At 42.0% G+C, this 20,879-nt stretch overlaps 1 protein-coding gene across 3 annotated transcripts in view; it reads left to right on the forward strand.

The window, feature by feature from the left end:
* Positions 1-20,879, forward strand: part of LOC117510099 (citron Rho-interacting kinase) — a 582,117-nt gene that overhangs the window by 251,620 nt on the left and 309,618 nt on the right. For all 3 annotated transcript variants that reach the window (XM_034169719.1, XM_034169717.1, XM_034169718.1), the window contains exons 16-18: positions 6,393-6,586; positions 13,799-13,934; positions 14,013-14,117. In XM_034169719.1, coding sequence (XP_034025610.1) covers positions 6,393-6,586; positions 13,799-13,934; positions 14,013-14,117 — 435 coding nt within the window. The remainder of the gene's footprint in view (positions 1-6,392; positions 6,587-13,798; positions 13,935-14,012; positions 14,118-20,879) is intronic.

Below are 20,879 nucleotides of genomic sequence, written 5' to 3' on the forward strand. Positions count from 1 at the left end.
TGGTGTAAAAACAGCAAAAATGTGACAAAGGTCAATTTCAGTTTGTACAGGGGTCAAAAGTTAAAGTTGCTCCAATTTCAGCAAAAAATGATGCAAGTTATTGGTTGAAATAAAAGGATCAATAAATGGAATAGTTTTGACTGTGTTGAATACTTTGTCTCCAAAGTAAAGGCCAAACAAGGTCAACATCCATTGGATTCTATTTACATGTGACATATGTTACCCTGTAACATGATAACTAAGCATGGCAGATGGTGCAAACTATTCCATTTTAGAACCCTATTAACCCAAACAATAATTTGCATAATTTTTTACTGAAATTGGAGCAACTTTAAATGATTTGCACCCCTGTACAAACTGAAACTGATCTTTGTCACCATTTTTGCTGTTTTTACCCCATAACTCCAGAACATTCCATCATAGATAGTCCAATCTATACCTTTTGGATCATTATGATCACACAAGTAATGTGATATAGATTCCACATGATTGAAGCATTTTAAAGTTTGACCTCTGTGTAATTTCTTCATTGATCCCTACCTGGCTACAGCTACCACCCTGGGATGGCTATCATACATTTTTGTGTAGGCCACGATACACTGAGGCTGGATTCTAAATGTTGATTTTTTCCCCTTAAGTGTACCGAAAACCTGCTTGGCCCATGGACTAACAGTAACCTTCAGAACTCACCACTCCAAAATTTTCATTGTTGGAGTGGAACTCAACCAGACTGCCTCAGTTCAGTTTTCCTAGATTCACCAGAAGGTCAAGAGTATACTGGACCCATGTTTGCAAGAATATTGACAATACATCAGGGCTCTAACCCCTCCTCAGTTCAAACAGTCTGACCATATTCTGTGCTAACGTTGCCAGCATCTAAACCATTAATCAACAGAGTACCTCCAAATTGCAAAGTTCTTCGACCCTGGCCTAAGGGAGCAATCTCACAACTCCACGACTGTTCTGAGTACACTGAGGGGTGTATTTACTGAGTACAACATACAACTCCCCTGCAGATTTGAAGCATTAGACCCCATCTGTTCTGTCCTGTAATCAATTCAATTGAGAAGGTCACAGCAACCATGGTAATTTGGTATTCCCAAACCTGCTGTCCTGGCTAACCAGACACGTTAACCTTTTATTAAAAATGAGAGGCTGTACTGCAGTTTACAGTATAGCCAGCATGACCTAAACAGAGCATCACAGCAGCAAAATGGAACAGTGACAGCAAGATTGAACACTACTTTCAAATACAATACCCACACTTTATGTGGCAAGGCACAGAACAGTCACTGAGACAACCTGCCTACAAACTGTAATCTCTCCATGGCAGAGGAGCTCAGCCTGTTCTGTGCATGTTTTGACAAAACACGAGGAGGGATACAGTCCAGCAGACTTTACTCTCTGACAAATATCAACCACTTTCTTTGGGATCTATGGCGGTCAGAAGGGTACTGTGTGAGGAAAGCAGCTGGTCCTGACAGTGTCCTCGTATGTGCCGATCACCACAATTTTCAACCTTTCCTTAGCTCTTAACCCTGTGAACTTCAGAACCACCACAGTTGTGCCCATCCCGGTGGGTGGTTGGCTCTCACTGCGGTATTGTATCACTTCCTGTTCCGGAGCACAACGGTGTTTTTCTGTATCTGTTAGCTGTTTAATCTGCGCAGTTAGAGTGATCTAGTTATCTAGATTACGATTTGTTTCCCAGTGTAATCTTTACGTGCCTTAACTAAAGCACTCCTTCTGCTGAATCACCTCTAAATTATTTACACATTATTCACTTTGCGTGTTTTAGGAATCCGCTAGCTTAGCGTAGCTACTAGCTCTTAGCCGATTTAGCATGGCGGCTTCTCCTTTCTCTCCCGCACTTTTCTGCTCTGGGTGTGAAATGTTAGTTATTCCTCGGCCTCCTTTAGCAGTAACGGTACTTTAATAAGTGTAGCTTATTCGTAGCTTTGGAGGCCAGGCTGGGCGAATTGGAGACTCGGCTCCGCACCGTGGAAAATTCTACAGCTAGCCAGGCCCCTGTAGTCGGTGCGGACCAAGGTAGCTTAGCCGCCGTTAGTTACCCCCTGGCAGATCCCGAGCAGCCGGGAAAGCAGGCTGACTGGGTGACTGTGAGGAGGAAGCGTAGCCCTAAAACGGAAGCCCCGTGTACACCGCCAACCCGTTCACATCTCTAAACCGTTTTTCCCCACTCGGACGACACACCCGCCGAGGATCAAACTCTGGTTATTGGCGACTCTGTTTTGCGAAATGTGAAGTAGCGACACCAGCAACCATAGTCAATTGTCTTCCGGGGGCCAGAGCAGGCGACATTGAAGGAAATTTGAAACTGCTGGCTAAGGCTAAGCGTAAATTTGGTAAGATTGTAATTCACGTCGGCAGTAATGACACCCGGTTACGCCAATCGGAGGTCACTAAAATTAACATTAATCGGTGTAACTTTGCAAAAACAATGTCGGACTCTGTAGTTTTCTCTGGGCCCCTCCCCAATCAGACCGGGAGTGACATGTTTAGCCGCATGTTCTCCTTGAATTGCTGGCTGTCTGAGTGGTGTCCAAAAAATGAGGTGGGCTTCATAGATAATTGGCAAAGCTTCTGGGGAAAACCTGGTCTTGTTAGGAGAGACGGCATCCATCCCACTTTGGATGGAGCAGCTCTCATTTCTAGAAATCTGGCCAATTTTCTTAAATCCTCCAAACCGTGACTATCCATGGGTTGGACCAGGAAGCAGAGTTGTAGTATTACACACCTCTCTGCAGCTTCTCTCCCCCTGCCATCCCCTCATTACCCCATCCCCGTAGAGATGGTGCCTGCTCCCAGACTACCAATAACCAGCAAAAATCTATTTAAGCATAAAAATTCAAAAAGAAAAAATAATATAGCACCTTCAACTGCACCACAGACTAAAACAGTTAAATGTGGTCTATTAAACATTAGGTCTCTCTCTTCTAAGTCCCTGTTGGTAAATGATATAATAATTGATCAACATATTGATTTATTTCTGCCTTACAGAAACCTGGTTACAGCAGGATGAATATGTAGTTTAAATGAGTCAACACCCCTGAGTCACACTAACTGTCAGAATGCTCGTAGCACGGGCCGGGGCGGAGGATTAGCAGCAATCTTCCATTCCAGCTTATTAATTAATCAAAACCCAGACAGAGCTTTAATTTATTTGAAAGCTTGACTCTTAGTCTTGTCCATCCAAATTGGAAGTCCCAAAAACCAGTTTTATTGTTATCTCTATCGTCCACTGGTCGTTACTGTGAGTTTCTCTGTGAATTTTCAGACCTTTTGGCTGACTTAGTGCTTAGCTCAGATAAGATAATTATAGTGGGCGATTTTAACATCCACACAGATGCTGAGATGACAGCCTCAACACTGCATTTTAATCTATTATAGACTCTATTGGCTTTGCTCAAAAAGTAAATGAGTCCACCCACCACTTTAATCATATCTTAGATTCTTGTTCTGACTTATGGTATGGAAATAGAAGACTTAACAGTATTCCCTGAAAACTCCCTTCTGTCTGATCATTCTTAATAACATTTACATTTACTCTGATGGATACCCAGCAGTGGGGAATAAGTTTCATTACACTAGAAGTCTTCAGAAAGCGCTGTAACTAGGTTTAAGGATATGATTCCTTCTTATGTTCTCTAATGCCATATACCAACACAGTGCAGAGTAGCTACTAAACTCTGTAAGTGAGATAGAGTATCTCGTCAATAGTTTTACATCCTCATTGAAGACAACTTGGATGCTGTAGCTCCTCTAAAAAGAGAGCTTTAAATCAGAAGTGCCTGACTCTGTGGTATAACTCACAAACTCGTAGCTTAAAGCAGATAACCCGTAAGTTGGAGAGGAATGGCGTCTCACTAATTTAGAAGATCTTCACTTAGCCTGGGAAAAAGAGTCTGTTGCTCTATAAAAAAGCCCTCCGTAACGCTAGGACATCTTTCTACTCATCACTAATTGAAGAAAATAAGAACAACCCCAGGTTTCTTTTCAGCACTGTAGCCAGGCTGACAAAGAGTCAGAGCTCTATTGAGCTGAGTATTCCATTAACTTTAACTAGTAATGACTTCATGACTTTCTTTGCTAACAAAATTTTAACTATTAGAGAAAAAATTACTCATAACCATCCCAAAGACGTATCGTTATCTTTGGCTGCTTTCAGTGATGCCTGTATTTGGTTAGACTCTTTCTCTCCGATTGTTCTGTCTGAGTTATTTTCATTAGTTACTTCATCCAAACCATCAACATGTTTATTAGACCCCATTCCTACCAGGCTGCTCAAGGAAGCCCTACCATTATTTAATGCTTCGATCTTAAATATGATCAATCTATCTTTGTTAGTTGGGTATGTACCACAGGCTTTTAAGGTGGCAGTAATTAAACCCATTACTTAAAAGCCATCACTTGACCCAGCTATCTTAGCTAATTATAGGCCAATCTCCAACCTTCCTTTTCTCTCAAAAATTCTTGAAAGGGTAGTTGTAAAACAGCTAACTGATCATCTGCAGAGGAATGGTCTATTTGAAGAGTTTCAGTCAGGTTTTAGAATTCATCATAGTACAGAAAACAGCATTAGTGAAGGTTACAAATGATCTTCTTATGGCCTCGGACAGTGGACTCATCTCTGTGCTTGTTCTGTTAGACCTCAGTGCTGCTTTTGATACTGTTGACCATAAAATTTTATTACAGAGATTAGAGCATGCCATAGGTATTAAAGGCACTGCGCTGCGGTGGTTTGAATCATATTTGTCTAATAGATTACAATTTGTTCATGTAAATGGGGAATCTTCTTCACAGACTAAAGTTAATTATGGAGTTCCACAAGGTTCTGTGCTAGGACCAATTTTATTCACTTTATACATGCTTCCCTTAGGCAGTATTATTAGACGGTATTGCTTAAATTTTCATTGTTACGCAGATGATACCCAGCTTTATCTATCCATGAAGCCAGAGGACACACACCAATTACCTAAACTGCAGGATTGTCTTACAGACATAAAGACATGGATGACCTCTAATTTCCTGCTTTTAAACTCAGATAAAACTGAAGTTATTGTACTTGGCCCCACAAATCTTAGAAACATGGTGTCTAACCAGATCCTTACTGTGGATGGCATTACCCTGACCTCTAGTAATACTGTGAGAAATCTTGGAGTCATTTTTGATCAGGATATGTCATTCAAAGCGCATATTAAACAAATATGTAGGACTGCTTTTTTGCATTTACGCAATATCTCTAAAATCAGAAAGGTCTTGTCTCAGAGTGATGCTGAAAAACTAATTCATGCATTTATTTCCTCTAGGCTGGACTATTGTAATTCATTATTATCAGGTTGTCCTAAAAGTTCCCTAAAAAGCCTTCAGTTAATTCAAAATGCTGCAGCTAGAGTACTAACGGGGACTAGAAGGAGAGAGCATATCTCACCCATATTGGCCTCTCTTACTGGCTTCCTGTTAATTCTAGAATAGAATTTAAATTCTTCTTCTTACTTATAAGGTTTTGAATAATCAGGTCCCATCTTATCTTAGGGACCTCGTAGTACCATATCACCCCCAATAGAGCGCTTCGCTCTCAGACTGCAGGCTTACTTGTAGTTCCTAGGGTTTGTAACAGTAGAATGGGAGGCAGAGCCTTCAGCTTTCAGGCTCCTCTCCTGTGGAACCAGCTCCCAATTCAGATCAGGGAGACAGACACCCTCTCTACTTTTAAGATTAGGCTTAAACTTTCCTTTTTGCTAAAGCTTATAGTTAGGGCTGGATCAGGTGACCCTGAACCATCCCTTAGTTATGCTGCTATAGACATAGACTGCTGGGGGGTTCCCATGATGCACTGTTTCTTTCTCTTTTGCTCTGTATGCACCACTCTGCATTTAATCATTAGTGATCGATCTCTGCTCCCCTCCACAGCATGTCTTTTTCCTGGTTCTCTCCCTCAGTCCCAACCAGTCCCAGCAGAAGACTGCCCCTCCCTGAGCCTGGTTCTGCTGGAGGTTTCTTCCTGTTAAAAGGGAGTTTTCCTTCCCACTGTAGCCAAGTGCTTGCTCACAGGGGGTCGTTTTGACCGTTGGGGTTTTACATAATTATTGTATGGCCTTGCCTTACAATATAAAGCACCTTGGGGCAACTGTTTGTTGTGATTTGGACTATATAAAAAAATTGATTGAATTGATTGATTGATCCCTAGAAGTGTAGTCACACTGTAACAGACTGAGTAAACTGGTTCGTAATCAATTGAAATAATATGTAATAAATAACATTTTTGGCCTTGAATATATTTCTCCTTGAGAGTGACTTGGAGATTGATATTTGCGTCCCTGGTATACACATTCGACTAACCAAATCACCGATTCCCCTTTTATGAACAGAACCTTGAGACACTGAAGACAACTTGCACCATGCTGGAGGAGCAGGTTCTGGAGTTGGAGACCCTGAATGATGAACTGCTGGAGAAGGAACGGCAGTGGGAAGCCTGGAGGTCAACACTGGAGGATGAGAAGAACCAAGCTGAGAGGAGAACCAGAGACATTCAGAGACTGCTGGACACTGAGAAACAGAACAGGTGAGAACTACAGGGACCTAAAAACGGCCACACTGTGCAAACAGATCTGTGCCCACAAGAACATACAGTTTACCTGTTGGACACAGGTAAGGCAGGTTTCAGTATAATATTATTAGGCACCATTGGTGACTACTAATATTATTTCTAAAATAATTTGATTGATGTATTAATTATGTGGCAGCACCTCAGTATTTTGACCGACAATCAACATTTGTAAAAGCAGTGTCAAAATACTGTTTATGTGGGAGTATGAATATTTGGAGATGTTAACACTTCAATGATCAATGTCACGGAATTAAAAGTTTGAGCGCAAACCATCTCAGCCAGTGATTATCACAATAAGAGCCGAGCACAAATAATGACAGATAGTTGCTTAAGTTTAATATACTTTAATATATAATGGCTGATTGGATCCTTGTCATTTGATTGGTGCTTTGTATGTCATGTGATGTGGATTATTCATCCCATTTGGGTTGCATTGCATGTAGCCTGCAAAATTGGTTCCATACATTTTGTACTATTGCACGCTGTGAACACCGCCCACTAGTGTGGGCATCACAGACTACATTATTAAATTATTTTTGAACTATCTAACCATTTATCCATGTTGACTGAGAGGAATTTTGGACTTCTATTTAAAGTTCATGTTGGACTGTTGACATCAAAGCACCAGTGACAAACACCAAAATGTCCCTTTCCTGTTGTTTATAAATTAATAAAATATAAATGATAAAGATCTATTTTAGCCATTATATAAACAAATAATGCATTTTTTAAAATTCAGCGGAACAAATATTTAATACCTTGAAAGATGGAACATTCCATGTTTCACCTCGTGTAATGTTTGTACCATTGAACTCATAAACATTCATTATTTGTATAATAACATCAGTAATATCAACTAACGTTAACGTTACTTTCATCAATAAAATCTCTTTACGAAAGCTACTATCTAACACGCTGGAATACCAAAGGAATAAACGTGTGTGTATGTGTGTGTGAAGTGAGACATGGATCATTGTTGCAGTAAAACAGAGTGCTACTGGGATTTTTAGCAGGAAAAAGGTACCAGTTTGACCACCAGTTTGAGTCTGCTTTGTGTTGTGTCCCATCTACTTTTTTCACATTTTTGACCATCTACATTGGGTCAGTGAGCTCTGCTGTTAATATTCACGATGACAGGGCATGACAATGTGATTACTGACGATCTGACGTTTGAGGTTAGTTGGCTTCCTCCTGTGAGTAGATGGTTTAACCTGACCTGTGATGCTGTGACTGTGTTTGTATATTTACCTCGCCACCACAGAGGAGTGCAGGGTGCTGACACCGTCTGTCTTTGGTCTGATGACTACTGCCTTCATTGGCTTGGGACTGTCCAAGTGGCTTAAGCCTCGATTTTGCCAACCTGGTCTCATCACCAAGAAGCTGTTTCAAATGATGTTGCATCACGGTGCTCATTGGACACGAGGCTTCATTAGCAGTGTCGGGGAGTAATGGAATAAGAGTATTTTAAGTGCAAATATGGAGCTGTCAAACTTCACTTCTAACTGAATAAAGCATCTCAAAGTTCTTTTAAAAAAAATCTGGCTGAAGTTATCTGCTAATTACTAGTTGGCTTGGCTAGTCTAACTAACCAATGTGACCAGGTAACGACCCAATTATCCAAACAGGGCAGCGCAGTCTCGTTTGAACCTCTGTGTGATATTGCAGGATTTGACCACTTCCGGGGAAAGCCTCCCATTGCGCAATACAAATACAGGCATCACTTCACGCGGATAAATGATGTACTGTTTTGTTTTCGGCTGCAATCAATCAATCAATCAATCAATTTTTTTATATAGCGCCAAATCACAACAAACAGTTGCCCCAAGGCGCTTTATATTGTAAGGCAAGGCCATACAATAATTATGTAAAACCCCAACGGTCAAAACGACCCCCTGTGAGCAAGCACTTGGCTACAGTGGGAAGGAAAAACTCCCTTTTAACAGGAAGAAACCTCCAGCAGAACCAGGCTCAGGGAGGGGCAGTCTTCTGCTGGGACTGGTTGGGGCTGAGGGAGAATCAGACAAGGCAAATGGGAGTGGTTGTGTCGGTAAGTGTTAGCCTACACAGCTTACAAGAGTTTGAGCTCTGAGTCATAAACAAACCTCAACACGTCCACTTTCCACCGCATCTTCACTTTTCTTTGCATTTCACTTTGTTTGCTGTGTAATTTGCCCAAAAACTCTGAGAGGGCTGTCCCTGGATGTAGGATTATTGTGTCATATGCCTCATATTTTAACCCTTTAGTGCCTGCCCTCAAACAAGACTGGGCTCCCCAGTTGACTGATATCTGGAAATTTGTGTTTGCCAACCATTTGACATGTTATCTTTTAAGGCTCCTTCACACATAACATGATTGAAGCCGCCTAATGCACGAAGGAGGACTTGCATGCCAGTCGTGAAAAATCGGAGCTGCCTCTAACACCTCGTACACCTGTCGCTACAACTATTCACGCACACTAGTGGCTGAAAAAACAGAGAGTGCCCTGTGAGAGCCTATTCGATCCTTCTCGCGGCAGGTGGCCAAATTCCAGGTGACACACACAAACATCCAACACCGCTCACTGGCCACTTAGAACATGTGGTGCTGTTCTTGTTGTTATAACGAAAATAGTGAGCAGACGATCACTTTCGAGCTGGCAGTGAAAGTGTGGTGTTGCAAAGCAACACACGTGGTGAGGGGGGAGCACACTTGCATGACATGCTGATATGTATGTACACACATGATCACATGGGGGCCGGACAGCCACGTCTGAGCGCACACAGCCGGGCTGCAGCGGCCGCACATAGTGCACGTCGGCAGGCTGCTCCATGTGAAACGGACCGTCAGATCATGCAGCAGGTGATCTGAATGTCACGTGTGTCCAGCCCAACACGCGTGTAAGGCAAAAGATGCGCGCTCAAGGACTATGACAATATGACAAGCCAAAGTCACGTATCATCAAAAATATGCCGTAACAAATGCCATTTTGTCAGTTATTATGGTGCTTTTTTCTCTTAAAAAAAGTTTATCTCCTTGTTGATTTTAGCCATTTTACACTCCTGTTATAAGACAGTATTTGTAGTATAGTGGTAAAGTTTCTGTCTGGCAATCTGAGCTTTTGTAAATTGCAGGTTCAAATCCCATGAGTGGCATTTTTTTTATTTTACCAGGGTTATTTAACTGCAGGGTTCTGTATTGCGTCCCCTTTTATTTTTTGATTTATATCAACCCAGTGATATTCACTAATTATACAGCTGGTTTTTATTTTAGTTTCTCCACGTCAGTGGCATGATGTGGTGCAGCTGCTCGCACTGTGTTCTTGCACACGTGCAATGGTTCATGGTTCCCCATTTCGTGTTTGGTTCACAGATTTTCTTTTGATTTCTGCATCTTTCATGTTATGTATGAAGGGGCCCTTACGGATGTCCTGATTTGATCAAAGCGATCAGCACAATGCTTTTTTGATTGATTGTAGTCTGCTATGAGAGCTAAGTATGATATCCTGAATATTATCCAGATCATTATTTAAGCGACTCATCAAAGGAGCTAAGCTGATATCCTCCACCGCTTTGTAGCTCACCAGCAGTGCTGCATTCCAGAAATGGTTAAAAATATACAGAAGTTCTCAGTTATTTTATTTTTATGGATGTTGTATCTGGTATCTTGCTGTCCAGGTTTGTACTGCAAGTGTTATTTGGGCACCTTAAGGTTCATGTATTATTTAAGTCCAAGACATATTCAGTGACATGGAAATGTTCAAGCCCTTTACACAATCCCCTGAGTTGCTTAAAGAAATATGGATGTAAATATAATAATTTGTAATATGTATATGTTGCCAACATGAACGAAGGAAACTCCTCACCATCTCACCGTGTCATTTAGGGCCTTCAGATTTTTTTTCAGTAAATGGTTCTGGGGAGCATTAGCATGACTAAACCCTTCAGCTACCCCCCCCCCCCCCCCCCCCCCCCCCCCCCCCCCCCCCCCCCCCCCCCCCCCCACCCCCCCCCCCCCCCCCCCCCCCCCCCCCCCCCCCCCCCGACCAGGGCCCTCTTATTCCCTGCCATTTTAAGCATTTTTCTTTATTTGCCTCTCACATGCCTGGAAGCTCTTCACCATCTCACCACGTCACTTATGTCCTTCAGACTTTTTTCAGTGTAATAGTGTTGTAAATTTAAATGTTAAAAAAAAATGAAATTGCTGAAGAAACAAGAAGGTCATATAGGTCCATGAGATTTTTTTTCACTATAATTCAGAGGTAGAAAATGAATTTTAAACAAGTTTTAGATTTTTTAATGCCTTTGATTTGATTAGAAAATAATATCAAATTGACAATCACAGCTTTGTGGATGATGACAGCCTTTCTTCAATAGATAATACAAGAGTTATCAATTGTGATTATTCAGGTTCGAGAAATGTACTTTTTATTTTTAGATGTGATTTACATGCTAAATAGTCACTGACTGATCTCAAGAGCTGTCAAGGTGCGCACCGCCTCTCAGTTTAGCTTTCCTGGGTTCACTGTGAATTCAACATTTAGCATTTCCAGTTTCAGTGTCGACTTTCCACTGAATTCCTGCAAGATTGCCTCTATTTTTGCGAGATCTCTATTGTGTTTTTCTTTTCTTTTCTTAATGGAGACAAACAAAAAGTTGCACAAACCCTTACAGAGGATAAACGTAGCACAGCAAAAACAACATATTCAAAAACAGGTTAATCTCCTCTACTGTCACTGCAGGAAGTGTTCAACATTTGACATTTCCAGTTTCAGTGTCGACTTTTAATAGCGGATATTCTGAAGTTCCCTGAAAGCCTTCAGTTAATTCAAAATGCTGCAGCTAGAGTACTGACAGGGACTAGAAGGAGAGAGCGTATTTCACCCATATTGGCCTCTTTTCATTGGCTTCCTGTTAATTCTAGAATAGAATTTAAAATTCTTCTTCTTACTTATAAGGTTTTGAATAATCAGGTCCCATCTTATCTTAGGGACCTCGTAGTACCATATCACCCAATAGAGCGCTTCGCTCTCAGACTGCAGGCTTACTTGTAGTTCCTAGGGTTTGTAAGAGTAGAATGGGAGGCAGAGCCTTCAGCTTTCAGGCTCCTCTCCTGTGGAACCAGCTCCCAATTCCGATCAGGGAGACAGACACCCTCTCTACTTTTAAGATTAGGCTTAAACTTTCCTTTTTGCTAAAGCTTATAGTTAGGGCTGGATCAGGTGACCCTGAACCATCCCTTAGTTATGCTGCTATAGACTTAGACTGCTGGGGGGTTCCCATGATGCACTGAGTGTTTCTTTCTCTTTTTGCTCTGTATGCACCACTCTGCATTTAATCATTAGTGATTGATCTCTGCTCCCCTCCACAGCATGTCTTTTTCCTGGTTCTCTCCCTCAGCCCCAACCAGTCCCAGCAGAAGACTGCCCCTCCCTGAGCCTGGTTCTGCTGGAGGTTTCTTCCTGTTAAAAGGGAGTTTTTCCTTCCCACTGTCGCCAAGTGCTTGCTCACAGGGGTTCGTTTTGACCGTTGGGGTTTTTCCGTAATTATTGTATGGCTTTGCCTTACAATATAAAGCACCTTGGGGCAACTGTTTGTTGTGATTTGGCGCTATATAAATAAAATTGATTTGATTTGATTTGATATTTGCGTGAGATCTCCTCTACTGTTTGTTTGTTTTTTAGGGCCCCTTCATACTTAGTGTGAATTTGGCCAAATTGTGCATTAAGTGCATGCACATGAAGCAGGAATTGTATGCAAATGGTGTAATTTCGTAGCTGCGTCTAGTGCCTCGTACACCTGTTGCTACAACTATTTGTTGTATTGTATTTGTCAGTGGCTGAAAGACAGAGTGTGCGCTGTGCGAGCCCATCGATCACTCTCGCGGCAGGTGTCGACCAAATTCCAGGTGGCACGCACAAACATCTAACACCATTCGCACGGCACTTAGAAAATGTGTGGCCATTCACACTCTTGGCATGACAACAGACTGCAGACAATCACTGTCTTACCCACAGTGAAATTTGTCTAAGTGCCCCATGAGTGTGACTTTGGTGTGTGCAACTGAACTGACAGGAGGTGTGGCTATGACAGAAGTGGCTGTGGAGATCTGTCATTCTGGACATCCCAGCTGGACAGTACTGTGTTTGGACGGACTCAGACTAACAACTGACCACTGTGATGTGCATGTGTCTGTTTGCTGTCAACAAGTGGACATAAATAAAAACATATATCACTGTGGCAACGGGCTGCAGCAAGCGTGCACGCATGGCGCACATGGACAGGCTGTCCCCAGGTTGAAATGGACCATCAGATCATAACATGCAGCAGGCGACTGTAACGTCACCAACGTGAGCTCTGCTCCACATGACATGCTGTCCTGCGGCGTGCCGTCCACAAGACACACGTGTAGGTAAGACACATGCGGGCCGACAGGAAACGCGCCAGCACATGTGGACATGAATGAGACGAGGGAACTGCTTCTCATTCATGTCATTTCATGACTGTACATCAGTGACCATGGGTCATCTACAGAGGAACAGATGACTCATATTTGTATTGCGCGCTTGATGAGAGGGATTTAATACAATGTAATGTTTTCATATGGTGCGTTATTTTTATTTTTTAAAAATACATCCATGTGCTTCCTGATCTGAGGCAGTGTTCAGCACCTTTTACAGGACTGTGATGGTAGTTTGGTAAAGTTTCTGACTGCAATTGGAGCTTTTGGAAGGCACAGGTTCAAATCCCATGGGTGACATGTATTTTTTTTGTTTTTTTGTTTTGTTTCTGGGGAAAAGCTGCTGTGTTTCCGCGTGCATGGAAGCGTCACAGTATGCATTTATTTATTTGTTAAAATGACAAAAATTGGATGACTGTCCCCATACGTATGGAGGTGCTGGCTAAATGTCGATGAATGTATATGTTTCTCTTAGTCATTGTAACATATTTTAGATGTCTATTCAGCAGCCAGTGCTGGTTTTTGTGCTGCCTTATAACCTGTGAGAGCAGATATTCTTCTGTTTTGTTATCTTGTGTGTGTCATTTGAATTTGTGCTACTTCTTTATCAAACTAAATATTAAAAACGAACATCAATCTATAGAGACCACCCTCAGTTTTTGATGATTTGATGCATTCGTATCCAGGTAAACAGCAGTTACAAAAACAGATGTTTGGTGTGATTCCTATAGGGTTCGTGCAGAGCAGCGCAGTTCTGAGTCTCGCCAGGCTGTGGAGCAGGCCGTGAAGGAGCACAAGGCTGAGATCCTTGCCCTGCAGCAGGCCCTCAAAGACCAGAAACTCAAAGCCGAGAGCCTTGCAGACACTGTGAGCATGAACCCACTGCTGAGTTTAAGAGTTTTCTTTTCTGTTGAGCTGATGTTTAAGGGAATGATTTCTTCTCAGTTGAATGACCTGGAAAAGAAGCATGCCATGTTGGAGATGAATGCCCGCAGTCTACAGCAAAAGTTGGAGAGTGAGAGGGATCTTAAACAAAGACTTCTGGAGGAGGTACACTCAGCCCACTCCCACACGTACAATACAAACTTTACTTTGGTTTGTGTGTTAGTAGAATTACTCAAAGTTATACACTGAACTTTATAAAATTTGATGGAAAAATAATTTCTCATTTTGCATCTTCCCACGAAATTTGCCTGATGATCCAGTTACAGACAGCTCCAGGTCTAATCAACTGAATATATTATCACAGATTCTGAATTTTAGTTCCTTTATCAGCTCCTAATAACAAGAAGTACTCTGAGAGTATATACCTCAGCCAAAAATTCAGTACATATTTTAACAATAAGTCCCATAAAGAGAAATTTGAAACAAAACAAAGAATCTCGTAATGAAAGGGGTGATCTTAAAGTGTAGGTGACACGTAATGCCATGTTTTCATGGATATTTAAGACTAAAATTAAACAACAGTTTGAAATGTATCCTTTCCTGGTGCGCAGTTCTTGAATAGATAAATATTCAGATTTTGAACTGCGCGCCACTAAAACCAGAAACTTCCCGGCATGCTTCAATCAATCAATTCAATCAATTTTATTTATATAGTGCCAAATCAATCAATCAATTTTTATATAGCGCCAAATCACAACAAACAGTTGCCCCAAGGCGCTTTATATTTTAAGGCAAGGCCATACAATAATTATGTAAAACCCCAACGGTCAAAACGACCCCCTGTGAGCAAGCACTTGGCTACAGTGGGAAGGAAAAACTCCCTTTTAACAGGAAGAAACCTCCAGCAGAACCAGGCTCAGGGAGGGGCAGTCTTCTGCTGGGACTGGTTGGGGCTGAGGGAGAGAACCAGGAAAAAGACATGCTGTGGAGGGGAGCAGAGATCGATCACTAATGATTAAATGCAGAGTGGTGCATACAGAGCAAAAAGAGAAAGAAACAGTGCATCATGGGAACCCCCCAGCAGTCTACGTCTTGTCTCAGAGTGATGCTGAAAAACTAATTCATGCATTTATTTCCTCTAGGCTGGACTATTGTAATTCATTATTATCAGGTTGTCCTAAAAGTTCCCTGAAAAGCCTTCAGTTAATTCAAAATGCTGCAGCTAGAGTACTGACGGGGACTAGAAGGAGAGAGCATATCTCACCCATATTGGCTTCTCTTCATTGGCTTCCTGTTAATTCTAGAATAGAATTTAAAATTCTTCTTCTTACTTATAAGGTTTTGAATAATCAGGTCCCTTCTTATCTTAGGGACCTCATAGTACCGTATCACCCCAATAGAGGGCTTCGCTCTCAGACTGCAGGCTTACTTGTAGTTCCTAGGGTTTGTAAGAGTAGAATGGGAGGCAGAGCCTTCAGCTTTCAGGCTCCTCTCCTGTGGAACCAGCTCCCAATTCAGATCAGGGAGACAGACACCCTCTCTACTTTTAAGATTAGGCTTAAAACTTTCCTTTTTGCTAAGCTTATAGTTAGGGCTGGATCAGGTGACCCTGAACCATCCCTTAGTTATGCTGCTATAGACTTAGACTGCTGGGGGGTTCCCATGATGCACTGAGTGTTTCTTTCTCTTTTTGCTCTGTATGCACCACTCTGCATTTAATCATTAGTGATTGATCTCTGCTCCCCTCCACAGCATGTCTTTTTCCTGGTTCCCTCCCTCAGCCCTAACCAGTCCCAGCAGAATCAATCAATCAATCAACTTTTTTCTTATATAGCGCCAAATCACAACAAACAGTTGCCCCAAGGCGCTCCATATTGTAAGGCAAGGCCATACAATAATTATGAAAAACCCCAACGGTCAAAACGACCCCCCTATGAGCAAGCACTTGGCCACAGTGGGAAGGAAAACTCCCTTTTAACAGGAAGAACCTCCAGCAGAACCAGGCTCAGGGAGGGCAGTCTTCTTGCTGAGATTGGTTGGGGCTGAGGGACAGAACCAGGAAAAGACATGCGAGAAGGGGGGCAGAGATCGATCACTAATGATTAAATGCAGAGTGATGCATACGGAGCAAAAAGAGAAAGAAACAGTGCATCATGGGAACCCCCCCACAGTCTACGTCTAAAGCAACATAACCAAGGGATGGTCCAGGGTCACCCGATCCAGCCCTAACTATAAGCCTTAGCGAAAAGGACAGTTTTAAGCCTAATCTTAAAAGTAGAGAGGGTATCTGTCTCCCTGATCTGAATTGGGAGCTGGTTCCACAGGAGAGGAGCCTGAAAGCTGAAGGCTCTGCCTCCCATTCTACTCTTACAAACCTAGGAACTACAGTAAGCCCGCAGTCTGAGAGCGAAGCGCTCTAATGGGGTAATATGGTACTACGAGGTCCCTAAGATAAGATGGGACTGATTATTCAAACCTTATAAGTAAGAAGAAGAATTTTAAATTCTATTCTAGAATTAACAGGAAGCCAATGAAGAGAGGCCAACACGGGTGAGATATGCTCTCTCTGCTAGTCCCCGTCAGTACTCTAGCTGCGCATTCTGAACCAACTGAAGGCTTTTTAGGGAACTTTTAGGACAACCTGATAATAATGAATTTACAATAGTCCAGCCTAGAGGAAATAAATGCATGAATTAGTTTTTCAGCATCACTCTGAGACAAGACCTTTCTGATTTTAGAGATATGCGTAAATGCAAAAAGGCAGTCCTACATATTTGTTTAATATGCACTTTGAATGACATATCCTGATCAAAATGACCTCCAAGATTTCTCACAGTATTACTAGAGATCAGGGAAATGCATCCAGAGTAACGATCTGGTTAGACACCATGCTTCTAAGATTTGTGGGGCCAAGTACAATAACTTCAGTTTTATCTGAGTTTAAAAGCAGGAAATTAGAGGTCATCCCATGTCTTTATGTCTGTAAGACAATCCTGCAGTTTAGCTAATTGGTGTGTATCCTCTGGCTTCATGGATAGATAAAGCTGGGTATCATCTGCGTAACAATGAAATTTAAGCAATACCGTCTAATAATACTGCCTAAGGGAAGCATGTATAAAGTGAATAAAATTGGTCCTAGCACAGAACCTTGTGGAACTCCATAATTAACTTTAGTCTGTGAAGAAGATTCCCCATTTACATGAACAAACTGTAATCTATTAGACAAATATGATTCAAACCACCGCAGCGCAGTGCCTTTAATACCTATGACATGCTCTAATCTCTGTAATAAAATTTTATGGTCAACAGTATCAAAAGCAGCACTGAGGTCCAACAGAACAAGCACAGAGATAAGTCCACTGTCCGAAGCCATAAGAAGATCATTTGTAACCTTCACTAATGCTGTTTCTGTACTATGATGAATTCTAAAACCTGACTGAAACTCTTCAAATAGACCATTCCTCTGCAGGTGATCAGTTAGCTGTTTTACAACTACCCTCTCAAGAATCTTTGAGAGAAAAGGAAGGTTGGAGATTGGCCTATAATTAGCTAAGATAGCTGGGTCAAGTGATGGCTTTTTAAGTAATGGTTTAATTACTGCCACCTTAAAGTCCTGTGGTACATAACCAACTAACAAAGATAGATTGATCATATTTAAGATTGAAGCATTAAATAATGGTAGGACTTCCTTGAGCAGCCTGGCAGGAATGGGGTCTAATAAACATGTTGATGGTTTGGATGAAGTAACTAATGAAAATAACTCAGACAGAACAATCGGAGAGAAAGAGTCTAACCAAATACCGGCATCACTGAAAGCAGCCAAAGATAACGATACATCTTTGGGATGGTTATGAGTAATTTTTTCTCTAATAGTCAAAATTTGTTAGCAAAGAAAGTCATGAAGTCATTACTAGTTAAGTTAATGGAATACTCAGCTCAATAGAGCTCTGACTCTTTGTCAGCCTGGCTACAGTGCTGAAAAGAAACCTGGGTTGTTCTTATTTTCTTCAATTAGTGATGAGTAGAAAGATGTCCTAGCTTTACGGAGGGCTTTTTTATAGAGCAACAAACTCTTTTTCCAGGCTAAGTGAAGATCTTCTAAATTAGTGAGACGCCATTTCCTCTCCAACTTACGGGTTATCTGCTTTAAGCTATGAGTTTGTGAGTTATACCACGGAGTCAGACACTTCTGATTTAAAGCTCTCTTTTTCAGAGGAGCTACAGCATCCAAAGTTGTCTTCAATGAGGATGTAAAACTATTGACGAGATACTCTAACTCCCTTACAGAGTTTAGGTAGCTACTCTGCTCTGTGTTGGTATATGACATTAGAGAACATAAAGAAGGAATCATATCCTTAAACCTAGTTACAGCGCTTTCTGAAAGACTTCTAGTGTAATGAAACTTATTCCCCACTGCAGGGTAGTCCATCAGGGTAAATGTAAATGTTATTAAAAAATGATCAGACAGAAGGGAGTTTTCAGGGAATACTGTTAAGTCTTCTATTTCCATACCATAAGTCAGAACAAGATCTAAAATATGATTAAAGTGGTGGGTGGACTCATTTACTTTTTGAGCAAAGCCGATAGAGTCTAATAATAGATTAAATGCAGTGTTGAGGCTGTCATTCTCAGCATCTGTGTGGATGTTAAAATCGCCCACTATAATTATCTTATCTGAGCTAAGCACTAAGTCAGACAAAAGGTCTGAAAATTCACAGAGAAACTCACAATAACGACCAGGTGGACGATAGATAATAACAAATAAAACTGGTTTTTGGGACTTCCAATTTGGATGGACAAGACTAAGAGACAAGCTTTCAAATGAATTAAAGCTCTGTCTAGGTTTTTGATTAATTAATAAGCTGGAATGGAAGATTGCTGCTAATCCTCCGCCCCGGCCCGTGCTATGAGCATTCTGACAGTTAGTGTGACTCGGGGGTGTTGACTCATTTAAACTAACATATTCATCCTGCTGTAACCAGGTTTCTGTTAGGAAGAATAAATCAATACGTTGATCAATTATTATATCATTTACCAACAGGGACTTAGAAGAGAGACACCTAATGTTTAATAGACCACATTTAACTGTTTTAGTCTGTGGTGCAATTGAAGGTGCTATATTATTTTTTCTTTTTGAATTTTTATGCTTAAATAGATTTTTGCTGGTTATTGGTGGTCTGGGAGCAGACACCGTCTCTACGGGGATGGGGTAATGAGGGGATGGCAGGGGGAGAGAAGCTGCAGAGAGGTGTATAAGACCACAGCTCTGCCTCCTGGTCCCAACGCTAGACAGTCACAGTTTGGAGGATCCAAAAAAATTGGCCAGATTTCTAGAAATGAGAGCTGCTCCATCTAAATTGGATGGATGCCGTCTCTCCTAACAAGACCAGGTTTTCCCCAGAAGCTTTGCCAATTATCTATGAAGCCCACCTCATTTTTTGGACACCACTCAGACAGCCAGCAATTCAAGGAGAACATGCGGCTAAACATGTCACTCCCGGTCTGATTGGGGAGGGGCCCAGAGAAAACAACAGAGTCCGACATTGTTTTTGCAAAGTTACACACCGATTTAATGTTAATTTTAGTGACCTCCGATTGGCGTAACCGAGTGTCATTACTGCCGACGTGAATTACAATCTTACCAAATTTACGCTTAGCCTTAGCCAGCAATTTCAAATGTCCTTCGATGTCGCCTGCTCTGGCCCCCGGAAGACAATTGACAATGGTTGCTGGTGTCGCTAACTTCACATTTCCTCAAAACAGAGTCGCCAATAACCAGAGTTTGATCCTCGGCGAGTGTATCGTCGAGTGGGGAAAAACGGTTAGAGATGTGAACGGGTTGACGGTGTACACGGGGCTTCTGTTTAGGGCTACGCTTCCTCCTCACAGTCACCCAGTCGGCCTGCTTTCCCGACTGCACGGGATCTGCCAGGGGGGAACTAACGGCGGCTAAGCTACCTTGGTCCGCACCGACTACAGGGGCCTGGCTAGCTGTAGAATTTTCCACGGTGCGGAGCCGAGTCTCCAATTCGCCCAGCCTGGCCTCCAAAGCTACGAATAAGCTGCACTTATTACAAGTACCGTTACTGCTAAAGGAGGCCGAGGAATAACTAAACATTTCACACCCAGAGCAGAAAAGTGGGGGAGAGACAGGAGAAGCCGCCATGCTAAAACCGGCTAAGAGCTAGTAGCTGCGCTAAGCTAGCGGATTCCCAAAAACACACAAAGTGAATAATGTGCAAATAATCCAGAGGTGATTCAGCAGAAGGAGTGCCCCAATCAAGGCACCAAACAGGCCATGAAGCAGCACAGGCAACGCACGACAACAGCGAACGCACGACAACGGTGCTAAAATAAAATAAAAATTAAAAAAATAAAAAAATAAAAACGAAAGCGTTAGCAAGCTAGTTAGCTTGCCAACGCTAATGAAAGTTAGCTGATAAAAGTGCTCCGTCGCGATGTTTCGACCGTTAGAGGTCTTCCTTAGGCGTTGGAGCACAGTAAAAAAGTTAAAAAAAAGTAAAAAGGTAAAAAAGTAAAAAAGTCTTGAAAAAGACTGTTAGTTCAAGTCCAAAGCAGCAGGTAGCAGTCTCTGTGTAAACAGTCCCAACAGAGAGCCAAAATTCTGATGCAATCTCACTCCGAAGACCAAGTCATAGCATGACTTGCTGACTGATTCGCCGACTCACTGATTCATTTACTGACTCCCTCACTCACAAGTGTGGTTTCAAGACTGCCCCTCCCTGAGCCTGGTTCTGCTGGAGGTTTCTTCCTGTTAAAAGGGAGTTTTTCCTTCCCACTGTCGCCAAGTGCTTGCTCACAGGGGGTCGTTTTGAGCATTGGGGTTTTTACGTAATTATTGTATGGCCTTGCCTTACAATATAAAGCGCCTTGGGGCAACTGTTGTTGTGATTTGGCGCTATATAA

Source organism: Thalassophryne amazonica, chromosome 5 (genome assembly GCF_902500255.1).
Source record: "Thalassophryne amazonica chromosome 5, fThaAma1.1, whole genome shotgun sequence".
Taxonomy (NCBI): Eukaryota; Metazoa; Chordata; class Actinopteri; order Batrachoidiformes; family Batrachoididae; genus Thalassophryne; species Thalassophryne amazonica.